At 38.8% G+C, this 12,211-nt stretch overlaps 3 protein-coding genes across 10 annotated transcripts in view; all 3 read left to right on the top strand.

Moving 5' to 3' along the window:
- The window catches only part of LOC129171150 (protein tweety homolog 2-like), a 64,592-nt gene extending 58,495 nt beyond the window's left edge, over positions 1-6,097 (top strand). Inside the window, exons 13-14 of one of the 2 annotated variants that reach the window (XR_008566743.1) lie at positions 690-2,629; positions 2,804-6,097. Coding sequence is in view for 1 of the 2 variants with exons in the window: in XM_054759545.1 (XP_054615520.1) it covers positions 690-768; positions 2,804-2,884 (160 nt within the window). In the remaining variant the exon portion in view is untranslated. The remainder of the gene's footprint in view (positions 1-689; positions 2,630-2,803) is intronic. The other variant, XM_054759545.1, reaches the window with a different exon arrangement.
- Positions 6,098-6,480: 383 nt separating this feature from the next.
- On the top strand, positions 6,481-11,038 carry LOC129171153 (charged multivesicular body protein 6-like). Its single transcript, XM_054759550.1, has 8 exons — positions 6,481-6,707; positions 6,995-7,104; positions 7,842-7,929; positions 8,005-8,091; positions 8,322-8,387; positions 8,963-9,043; positions 10,752-10,818; positions 10,908-11,038. The coding sequence occupies exons 1-8, from the start codon at positions 6,642-6,644 to the stop codon at positions 10,949-10,951; spliced, it is 609 nt and encodes a 202-aa protein (XP_054615525.1). The 5' UTR covers positions 6,481-6,641; the 3' UTR covers positions 10,952-11,038.
- An 835-nt stretch (positions 11,039-11,873) lies between these two features.
- LOC129171149 (brain-specific angiogenesis inhibitor 1-associated protein 2-like) overlaps positions 11,874-12,211 on the top strand; it is an 82,249-nt gene continuing 81,911 nt past the window's right edge. For 4 of the 7 annotated variants that reach the window (XR_008566742.1, XM_054759538.1, XM_054759543.1 and 1 more), the window contains exon 1: positions 11,878-12,193. Coding sequence is in view for 6 of the 7 variants with exons in the window: in XM_054759538.1 (XP_054615513.1) it covers positions 12,122-12,193 (72 nt within the window). In the remaining variant the exon portion in view is untranslated. Of the gene's footprint in view, positions 12,194-12,211 lie in introns of all 7 variants that reach the window. The other 3 variants (XM_054759542.1, XM_054759544.1, XM_054759537.1) reach the window with 2 other exon arrangements.

Raw genomic sequence — 12,211 nt, 5'->3', positions numbered from 1 at the left:
GGCAAGATTAGATTAGATTAGATTAGATGTCAAATTAAAAAGAAACTGACTAATGAGAAAACTTGTAACATAAAAGGAATTGTTCAACGTTGATGGGTCTGAGGGTGCGGTGAATCATCCCAAACGGAGCTCCAAACTAACTTTTTTTTTTTTTTACTGGGGGCACAGTGGCTCCTAACTTAAAATTTTAGCATCTCAAGCCGAAAATGTAAAGTAAATATTCACACTTCGTCCCACGTTCAATGCAACACTGATAAAAACTTGAACAATAAATGGTCTTTGCTAACCACTCTGTTTCCATCCCAAGCTTCTGGAAGGCCTCTTTGGTGGCCTTAAAATGAAATCACATCATGTAATTTCAACATTTATGCATTAATCCATCATTATTTCATTATTTCATCATGTAGACCAGAAACCACCAGTATGTCTTCACACCTAACAGCTTTATCATGACCATTGTGTGTAGTTTGATTTAAAACAGGGGTCCCGTGGAGAACTTTCAGAAGCAATGATAAAAAAAAATGTAACACATGTAAATGCATATCAGTTTGGTATCTGGTGCAAAGGTGGTTTTAAAGCTGATCCCTGTGGTACACCGCTTTGTTGAATTAATAGACGCAATACAACACGCTGTGTTTAGCATAGCATTGTTAAATCTCACTACCTTTCTTTCACCTTGTATGTCTCAGGAATCAGACTATGCTGTTTGGAGGGAGCCCTCGATACGAGAACGTTCCGTTGATAGGCAGAGGATCCCCGCCCCCCTCGGTGCGTTGGCCCTATACAGCCCTCGTATCTCAAGTGTGACCACGACACCACACCTGACCTTACTTGCACAACAAAAACACCCGCATGGCAGCTCTTGTACACATTGCACTCAATAATGGCACAAAAAGGAGCACCTAGGGGTTAAGTGGCGGTGCAAGTGGTTGAACACTGCCCTCTGCAGGCCATTTGTTCTGTTGCGCCAAGCTGTAATTTTCCCCAGTGGATTAAATTGCCTCTTACGGCAACGCAATTAATTAAACAGCTGCATCAAATCACACATGAGCGCACAAGCCAGAATTGTTCCCTGCTAGTATCATATTTTATTCTGGCAATCAATAAGTGTGTCACGTGTCTCCACAGCTAAATAATAGACAACACTAGTAAATCCTCACTTTTTCTCCTTTTACGTGCCCTCTCTCTTTATAATGAAGCTTCTGTCGGACTGTGGGGGCGCATGGGCTGCATTAGTACATTGGCAGACTTTAAATGACTGGGGAAAAGAGTAGAAAGAGACAATGTGACCACTGTTTAAAAATGTATAGCGTCCCTGTGAGATGCATTTGAACACGGCCCTTAAAGGCACCTAAAGCTCACCATTCATATCCAGGAATAATGGGCCTTATCAGTGTGGAATATCAATGTGCTGTATTGTGTGTGTTCGGAAAGGTTGTTTGCACAATCGTATCCTACCGGGGGAACCTCGATCGATTCTCAAAATACGCAGCTCTCTGCAGTTGTACACAACTGTGCACAAATGTGCACAATAGTAATATTTTATATATTATAAAATAATATTTAATATTGATAATATTATATATTGTCAAATTTATGTTTCATATTTCTGTGAAAATAATAATAAATTACACAATTAATAACAAATAATATAAACATAATGCTAAAATATTTAGATATTATTGTTTTATTAGTTGCTTTTTTTTTAACAATTATTAAGTAATATATAGTAAATGAATTAAAAGAAGAGAAGTGCTATATAAATGCATATGCCGCTTATCCTAATTAGGGTTGCAGGGGTATGCTGGAGCCTATCCCAGCTGACTTCGGGCAAGAGGCGGGGTACGCCCTGGCCAAACAATCATTCACGCTCAAATTCATACCGTCGCCAATTAACCTAACATGCATGTTTTTGGAATGTGGGAGGAAACCGGAGTACCCGGAGAAAACCCACGCACACACGGGGAGAACATGCAAACTCCACTCAGAAATGCCCAACGGAGATTCGAACCCATTTCTTCCCGATCTCCTGACTGTGTGGCCAACATGCTAACCACTTGGCCACCGTGCGGCCCCATTACAATAATAAAATATGGTAAATAGTTGGGTAATTTCTTTCTTTCTTTCTTAATTTGAAGGTATTTGCATCAGGTTGAATTATCCCGGTGTACCTAATGTTGTGGCCAGTAGATTTACATGCACATGTAAGCAAATCCCAAATCCAATCAATGGAATTTGATGCTTTATTATTGGAACATATACATGCACCGAAGAAAGAATTAGAGGACACCCGGTGGGATACATTATGGTGGTCATTGTTTTATATTGTTTCTGTACTGTATATTTTTTTATTGCCTGTTTGTGCTGTTTTTCTTTCACGATTACAACATGAATGCTGACTATGAACACATGCATGAAACTAACCGCTTATTTTTTCTTTACATTTTCGTAACTCAGACTTTTAAAAATCGTAAGTTTTGAGTTGTTGTTGTTCCTTTTTGTCTTTTCATTATTCTTTGCATCACGCAATGCAAAGCGCTTGAGCCTGACCCCTTAAAAGCCTAAACGTGTGCATGCCAAATGTGTGTGAACTTTGACCTTCTGGCACAATGTAGGAGCACACTAGCATGTGAGTATAACTGTGACCCCACCCTCTTTAAAATTGTGTCCTGTCTGCATCCTACCTGCTTTAATCACTGAATTGTCCTACCTTGTATAATATCATCGTATAATATTATACCTGGTATAATATTATTATTGTCATTAAATGTACCTAATGTGTATTTTGTGTTTGTACGCACAGTACTCGCCCGGTATGAGGACCACCTATCTGTCTATGACTGAGGCCCAGATCAGACACTTTGGCACTGACTTCCAAGTGTAGCAGTATGGACACAAAGACAATGTGAAGACGTGTCTTCGTGGTTTTAATCCTTTTTACTGAGCCTGCACTTTGCTGGCCACATCAGGAAGTTACCTCAACACACACACACACACACACACACACACACACACACACACAGTCGTGCACTCTTCTCCATGTATGTAAGATGTATGTATGAGATAAATGACATTTTTTTAGCTTTTTGTCCTGTAGTCTTGTAGCCTGCATGGTTCAATGTGTAGCTCTGATACGAGCAATAATCAGTCCCACAGTATGTCTTGTTTTGGGGTTTTTTTGTGGGGGGGTGGGGTTACATGTTCTATAATCCCCTAGGACTAACAGGACCACTTCACAATCACAATCTAATGAGGTTCAGTGCAGAAAAAAAAGGCTAAATCTTTATCAATATCACATATTTACAACCACTCAAGGCTAACTCCTTTGGAACAGGGATGGGAAAAATAATCAATTAGGAATTCTGCCAGTTGTGTTGAATGAATCACCTATTGAGGCAATTGAGTCAAAGTGGAGTGCACTACCTGGTTGCAACCAGTAGAGGCGCTGTGGATTAGGTGGCAACTGGTTTGCTATGTCTAACGAAGGACAAAATGAAGTCTCGAGTAGGGGTATGGTAAAGCGGGGACAAGCTAGGACTGTCACTATGCAATACTGGCTTCTACGTATGTGCAGAACACGGCCTATTTTACGGCAGTCACGTGTTAGGCATGTGTAATGTACGCCGTCCGTCCATCTATTTTAGCAATATACAGCAGCAAGTATTGAAATTTGAGAAATTACAAGATAATTGATCTTTTTTTTTTTCTTCTATGGTAAACGGTCTTTCACTCGTATGGCGCTTTTCCACCTCCAAGGCACTCAAAGTGCTTTGACACTGTTGGCACATTTCCCTACTTATGCAGCATCAGGAACAACTGGGGGTTCTTTATCTTGCCCAAGGACACTTGGACACGATCATGGGAGGTCGGAGGATCTAACCCACAACCTTCAGGTTGGGAGGCGACCTCTCGACCACCTGAGCCATGCCGCCCACAATCATATATCATATCATATACCATATCATATATCATATCCATGGTGCAAGTGGACAATTTACAGGCCGAGTGGTGCCCCTGGTCTTGGGCATGCCATTTTTGTATTGTTATAATTAATTTACTGCTAAGACAATGTTTTAAAAAAAACAATATTTTATATATATATATATATATATAATAAAATTAAAAAATATAAAAAAATCACGCTGCTTAATATGAATGGATATAAAAATAGGTTTATTTACTAAAATCTAATAATAATTTAATTATCTGTAAAAAAAAAAATGTGTATAACTTTCTTCAATATTTTCCATTATATAACATTAACCTAAAATAATGAATTGATTAATTAGAAATATAATTATAATAAATTAATTAAAATAAAAATAATGAGATAGTCATTGTCCATCCCTATTAGTATGGTTACTAAATTTGTAATTTAATATTTTAAACACTATTTTGTGATAATATCCTGGCAAATATAGCAACTATTATTTAGAATTATCCATCCAATCCATTTCTATGCCGCTTATCCTCATGAGGGTCGCGAGTATGCTGGAGCCTATCCCAGCTGCCTTCGGGCAAGAGGCAGGGTACACCCTGGACTGGTCGCCAGTCAATCGCAGTATTTAGAATTAATTATGTTAATTAAGAATTCGAATAAATAATTATTAATATTGAAAAAGGTTGCTTTTTTGAGATTATTTGTAAAGTTGTGCATGTAGCATCACGAGATGACCATGATGTTGCATACTACAACCACAACCAAGCTCTTGTAACTGGATCTCATTAGATTGTGCGAATTGTAGCAGGTTAGAGTATAAATGGTGCTAAACACAAAATATTGCTCAGCACATCACGCACAAGTAGAAAACCATGCAAAAAAGAAATAAATGCTGTGAACCACCAAAGATAACACTCAATCAAAGCTGACATATGTGCTGATGTTTCTGTTTAAGGTTTAAGCATCTTTGTGTGTTGCCTCGTCTTCATTCGTTTTGTTTGGTTGGCATGTGCAGTATTTTCCTGGACTGAATAAGCACTGCAGAATGTCGATTAGCCGGCATCAATACCCGTGTGTCACAATCGTATTTCATCATTAAACTCTGTGGCACAATCGCATTAAAATATGCAAAAAATGTTTTCTCATGTCCCTGTCCCCTTGAAAAATTGATGAATGCCTTTTTATTGAATTATGTATTAAAGTACGGTTTTGTTTGGATAATTTTTGCACTTTTTATTGTGTGGTTTGTATGAAATTCAACATGGCCAAAAAGGTACGAAGAAGAAGTAGAGCTTATTATAGCTGACACCTGGTATCTGTTCACTTCATGTGTTTTTAACGTGTTCTGATGTTATCCTGTTTTATTAACAAAAGAATAGAATAAGAATGTGTGTAACAGCAAAGTTAATAGAGTTGCGTTGTAATTGGAATTCAGCCACATTGGAGGGTTTTCCAGCATGAAGCACCTTTTTAAGGTCATGCCACAGCATCTCCATAGGATTCAGGTCAGGACTTTGACCAGGCCACTTCAAAGTCTTCATTTTATTTTTCTTCAGCCATTCAGAGGTGGGCTTGCTGGTGTATTTTGGATCATTGTCCTGCTGCAGAACCCAAGTTGGTTTCAGCTTGAGGTCACAAACAGCTAGCCGGACATTCTCCTTCAGGATTTTTGGGTAGACAGCAGAATTCATGGTAGCATTCATCACAGCAAGTCTTCCAGGTCCTGAAGCAGCAAAGCAACCCCAGACCATCACACTACCACCACCATATTTTACTGTTGGTATGATCAATATCTTACAGTATGGTGGAGTCATGAACACTGACCTTAACTGAGGCATGTGAGGCCTGCAGTTCTTTGGATGTTGTTGTTGGGGTATTTGTGACCTCTCGGATGAGTTGTCGCTGTGCCCCTGGTGTAATTTTGGTTGGCCAGCCACTCCTGGGAACGTTCACCAATGTTTGTGGATATCACTTTTACACAGGGCCATGTAGAATTGGATTTTTTTCTTTCTCTTAATAACAAAAAGTTTCATTCAAAACTGTATTTTGTGTTCAGTTTTGTTGTCATTGACTAATATTTACATTAGTTTGTTGATGTGAAACATTTGAAACAAGTGTGAAAACATGCAAAAAATAATAAATCAGGAAGGGGACAAACACTATTTCACATCACTGTGTATGTGTGTGTGTGTGTATATATATATATATATATATATAGATAGATAGATAGATAGATAGATAGATAGATAGATAGATAGATAGATATATGCCGCTTATCCTCACTAAGGTCGTGAGGGCATTGTGGAAGCCTATCACATTTATATGACTGTAAAGTTAAATTCTGTTCAAACAGAACATAGAACATCGATAAATTTTGAAAAAACTAATTTAGGTCATGATTTCTGTCCAAGGCAGTCAACGTCGTCACTGAACGATTTGTCTTTTAACAATAACAAGTAACAGGATTTATATCAGGATAAATTTCACTTGACATTTAAAAAAGACCGGTTGTATTCGTGTTAGTCGCTTGTTTGGTGTATTGTCCTTCGTCACTTGCCGTAGCAACAACACAACACAACACAACACGACAGCTGCTAGCTAGCTTGCTTGCTAGCTGTAGTCGGCTGCGTTTTATCATGACAAAATACCTCGAAATATGTACGCCGGGGAAAGAATGATGTGTCGGGGATGTATCTAAATAATGGGAAACGTGTTTGGGGGAAAGAGTCGACCTTCACGCGTCACGGAACAGGACAAAGCCGTTTTGGTGAGCTCATAATGGGGAAAGCCGATTAGCACAGTTATATAGTGGCAGTGTTGTTAGTATTAGCACTGTGGCTACTACATCACTTTTAGCATCATTTAAAAAAAGTTATTTTTCTTACAACTACCTAGTACTTCAATGTACATGCATATTGATTTAAATGTGTAGAATTATTTTTTACCTATAAAGGCATGCCACAGTAGTGAGAGATGCTATAATGTAAATGTATGAAGCACTGTATATATATATATGTATATGTGTGTATGTGACATGTTGCATTCACTTCCTAGCAATTGAAGCAGCAGAGGGATAAACTAAAGCAGTATCAAAAGAGGATCACCCTCCAGGTGGAGAAAGAGCATCTTCTGACCAAGCAACTGCTCAAAGATGGCAGAAAAGAGTAAATAATTCTAATTCTCACATTTCTTTATGAGGTTTATTGTAAGGGGGACGCATTGCAATTGAATGAAGAATGAATGTTATCGGGAATAAATCATAATATTACAATCATAAACACATAGATGTGTTAAGAGAAGGACTGATGAAGATGATACAAAGTTTTTTGTTCCAACTTATTTCTTTTTAACATAATGCCATTCTGACATTATCCTAACTTTATTTTTAAAAAATCCGAATCGTACAGCTTTATTTTTGCAACACAATTTTCTCCTCATATTATCCTGGCTATTCTTGTAGCTATTCTTGTATTCCTACTTCATTCCTTTTTCACAAAATATTCAGCAAATTTTTTCACATAACTGGAATTTCTTGAGCATTATTTTCGGAGCATTGTGATTTATTTCTTGTAGATTTTATATGACTTTTATAACATTGCCAACTTTATTCTTTTAACTGTGGGGTTTGTTTTCGCACTATCGTGACTTGATTCTAAATCTACTCCCACACTGCCACCGTTTCCGATTCAATTTTTGTCACGTTGCAACTTACTGTATATCCCGTAACAACTTATATATCTCATAACATTACATTACGTGATTCTTGGAACTGTACAACATTTTTCCTGTGTAATTACTTCCATCTTTTATTTTCATTGTATGTTCTTACTGCAGTGATTGCATACATTTACATACTAACTGTATGTTGTCCTCACGTATTCTTATTTAATTGCTATTGCAGAAAGGCTCTGCTGCTACTGAAGAAGAAGCACTATCAGGATCAGCTGCTGGACAAGACAGAAAATCAGATCTCAAACCTTGAGCGAATGGTATTGGAGTTGGCTGGCATTTCTTCTCACACATTTTTAAAAGAAACACAGTTTAAATTATATTAATGTCCACAGGTTCAAGATATCGAGTTCATGCAAATTGAGCTGAAAGTCATAGAGGGGCTGAAAGCTGGCAATGATTGTCTGAAGAGTATGCACCAGGTAGATAAGTAAATACCCCCTCAGTGTGTTGCATTCTTAAAGCTGCAGTCATCAAACTTTCTGTGAGCGTTCTTTAGATCTGGTGATGATAGCTTGTGTTGGCTCACCTTGTTTGGAGATTAAACGATTAAGAAGCAAAGCCTGCTGCTGCTGCAGCTGTGTGCCTTGTGCACTTCTTGAGTCTCATGCACACACATCTTCCCCTTTTTTTCCCACTTTGTTTTTCACAGATCATGTCAATAGAAGATGTGGAGAGAATCCTAGATGAGACCCAGGAAGCAATTGAGTATCAAAAGGTAAAGGTTTTTCTCCCTAATTACTGTATTCCCTTAAATGGTAGACGCCCTGCGTCTAAATTAATCTCTGTGTGCTCTTCAAACACCACATCAAACAGACGTGCCACTACGGGGCTGTAATTACTTTGACTATGCCATTAATTAGCCACAGCAGCCGCACGGTGGCCTTGTGGTTAGCATGTTGGCCACACAGTCAGGAGATCGGGACGACCTGGGTTTGAATCTCCGTTGGGCATCTCTGTGTGGAGTTTGCATGTTCTCCCCGTGCGTGCGTGGGTTTTCTCCGGGTACTCCGGTTTCCTCCCACAACCAAAAACATGCATGTTAGGTTAATTGGCGTCTCTAAATTGTCCATAGGTATGAATGTGAGTATGAATGGTTGTTTGTCTATATGTGCCCTGCCATTGGCTGGCGACCAGTCCAGGGTGTACCCCGCCTCTTGCCCGAAGTCAGCTGGGATAGGCTCCAGCATACCCGCGACCCTAGTGAGGATAAGCGGCATAGAAAATAGATGGATGGCTACTGTAAAGTTGAATAAATAAGTATTTGTAAATAAGTATTTGTTCCTCCTGCAGCAAATTGATGACATGCTGGCAGGAGCGTTGACGCAAGACGACGAGGACGCTGTTCTGGCTGAATTGGAAGCCATTACTCAGGTAATTAATAGGAGATTCAAATGTGACAAAGAAAAACTATCTCATGAGAACAGGGCAGCCAGAAGCCAATCAAGACTGTGAACTATGGCATCGCTACTGTGAATGATAATACATGTAATATGGAAGTGGCAGTGCACATGGCAGGATGGGAACCGCACATTAAGCGCTTTACACACACTGTAAACCCTGCAATCCAACCTACTTTGGTGTTCCCAGCGTCACTCGCTTGGGATGTGTGGGTATTTTTTCCATCGGAGTTGAACAGCTGCCACCGTAATAATTTCCAAGCAGAAGCTGTAGTGATTCTACTTTTGATCAAAGTTACTTAAGACGGTCGCTGCTAGAGATGGGCGGGTGAATCTTCATGAGGCTGTCCTTCAAATTGTGACGGAACAGATTCGTAGCTTTGGTGCTTCAGTGCAACGCAACGTTAGCACTGCTCTCATTACAAGCCAACATTGTTCGATAGCTTGGCGGATATTATATGAAATGACAGCCACCAAGCTTTTTCGATCCGTAAGTACGCGCTGTATGACGCTTCCAACATAATCGGTCACGTGATATTTGCAGAACGATACAAGCTACGAAGCCCTATTTCAAAGCAGTGTGATTCAGGAAGTCTGACAAAAGCTTCGAGGCTTTGGTTTCATTTTACCATCTCAAATCACTGCCTAAGTCTATGAAACATAATAGTAGCATCTATTTCACCACTTGCTGGTAGTGCACTCTAAGCATCATGGGAACTGTAGTTCTTTTATTAGCATACGCATAAAACGAATTACTGCAATCTATTTGACATGTCGTCACATAACTAAAGCATCAAACGTACGTCATGCATGCAGAGTTATAAAACATTTGAAAATGTAGCTTCATTGTTGTGACTCAGTTACATTTTAAAAAGTCTGTTTGTCCACTCCTATATTTTAGTAACATAGTAACACGACCTTTTTCTCGTAAAATGTTGCCATTTTGTTATGTTACCGTTTTCCCCCGTCATGTCACATTATTCTTCTAGCCCTAATATTATGACTTTTCTCTTATAACCTTTACACTTTTTTTGGTCATAATATTACAACTTTATTCTTATAACGTCAAAAGTTTTTTGTTGTTGTAACGTTATGCCTGTATCCTTGTAACATTATGGCTTTTCCTTACTTTACAATTTTAATATTTTCACATTATTCTTAACATCTTATGACTTTATTCTCACAAGTATGATTTTTTTTCCACTCTTAATGTTTCAGCATTATTTTAGTAACATCACAACTTTTTTCTCATCATCGTACGAGTTCTTGTAATGTTACCATATTTTTCCGTCATGTTACAATTGTATTCTTTTTATTCTCCGAATATATTTTGTTGTCATGTTACGGCTGTTTTCTTGTACCACTATAACGTCTCCTAACTTTACGATTTTATTCTGGCAATATTCCAACTTTGTTCTGGTAACATGATTTTTTTCGGGTCATTTTTATTATCCTAATCATGCTTGCAATATTTCAGTGTGTGTCTAATGGTGCAACAGAACGAGCCAAACTGTGTGAATGTGCAAACAACAGTGTTCGCAGTACAATACAACTATGACAACATGCAATTATTACGTCTCCGGGCGTGACGCCGTGCACAATGGCGACGGTGTCGACTTTTTGACGTGGCTCGTGGCACTAAAACTGATTTGCGTGCGTTTTGTTCCCTCGTCTTGACACAGGGAGAAGACATAGCGCTTCCTGATGTTCCAGCAGAGCCAATCACAGAGAAAGCGAGTACACAACCAGGTAGCATAGCTCTGTCCTTTGTCAATCCAAAACCTTTCATTCATTTTTGATTGATGGATACCTAATTATTTATCTTTCTGTCATCGCAGAGAGGAGGAGGGCGAAGAACACAGAGCAGATGTTGTCCGTATAAAATTGGACCATTTTAATACAGCCTAATTTATCAATACTGATGGACTTCCGTATTTCATCCAGAATAAAACATGATTTTTGTTGTTTATGACTGTGTACTTTGTGTGGAAACGTTTCTCCACAAGGGGGAGCTCTTTGCTACCTTTTTGTCTATTCATAATGCAAACGATCTTTTTGCATAAGCTATAGATGAAGTGTACAGTATATGCACTGTATATCATTACTTGACTCAAAATTGGTACAAATATGTGGGAGGGTAAAAAAACACACACACCCTAACATACAATTTAAATTTCTGCACAATCTCTAATTAGCATGTCTTCACCTTGTTAAAATAATAAAATTTTTTGGGGTACTTTTTTCAAGTTTTTCAGCAAACACAAAAAACTGAGCCACACGTCGAAGTCACAGACTTGACAAAGGCCATACAATTGTAGAATCACGTGATCTGTTAAACAGGGGCTGTAGGCGATTTTACCAAAGGTGGGTAGCATCATAAGGAGTTGACTTAGGCTACATATCAAAGAATTACTTTATCGACTTGGTTATTTGAACACACAAATTAGATAGCTTGAGGGGATGCACTTGAAGACGTTTAGTCAATATATAACTATGGTTTCAGACACACCATCCTAATCCTTTATGCAACAAAGGGAACAACAGAAAACGATGCTATACGTGTATACTGTACGTGCAAACTCGCTTGAATATTAAAGGACTGTAATGAGTGTAGTTGAAAGACAGAAAAACGTGTGGGCGGTCAGCAAATGTACGCTTTGGACTGGAGATTGCTGCGTTTGGGAGCTGTAGGAAATGTATACCTCTGCTTCAAATCGCAAATGAAGAATGCGATGACCTGAATAATATAATTGACTTAAATGGGTGAAAATTATTTTAAATTATACACTGATATTATGTCAGGGTTCGCTTGTACGGAAAGCTCATATCTAATATGGTAAAATTTTGAAAAACCGAGCTTTCGAAGTGTCCATGAAGGTACCCCCAGGCTGCCCGCTGTATGCAGTAGAGGAGGTGAGTTCAGTTGCAGTAGGATTTCGGACGTACAACATCGTTTCACCCTGTACTTCGGCCCAAAGGTTGCCTATTTAACACATTTCCCTCCGTTTTCCTTTTTTTTTACTCGGATACACGTTTGGAGGAAAGCTCTTTTATGGTCCTGGCCGAAGATTCCACGATGTCTCGCACCGACGAGGTTCACCGATTGACGGAAAATGTCTACAAGGTAAGGTGCTGCTAATGA

The sequence above is a fragment of the Dunckerocampus dactyliophorus genome, chromosome 18 (genome assembly GCF_027744805.1).
Source record: "Dunckerocampus dactyliophorus isolate RoL2022-P2 chromosome 18, RoL_Ddac_1.1, whole genome shotgun sequence".
In the NCBI taxonomy this organism is placed as follows: Eukaryota; Metazoa; Chordata; class Actinopteri; order Syngnathiformes; family Syngnathidae; genus Dunckerocampus; species Dunckerocampus dactyliophorus.
This window is presented reverse-complemented; position numbering and strand designations above follow the sequence as displayed.

Excerpts from the sequence above, each read along its gene's own strand:
- LOC129171153 (XM_054759550.1), top strand. The coding sequence starts at position 6,642 with ATGGGAAACGTGTTTGGGGGAAAGAGTCGACCTTCACGCGTCACGGAA. Across the intron at positions 7,930-8,004 it reads TCTCAAACCTTGAGCGAATG|GTTCAAGATATCGAGTTCAT; the intron begins GTATTGGAGTTG and ends TAATGTCCACAG. Across the intron at positions 10,819-10,907 it reads GAAAGCGAGTACACAACCAG|AGAGGAGGAGGGCGAAGAAC; the intron begins GTAGCATAGCTC and ends CTGTCATCGCAG.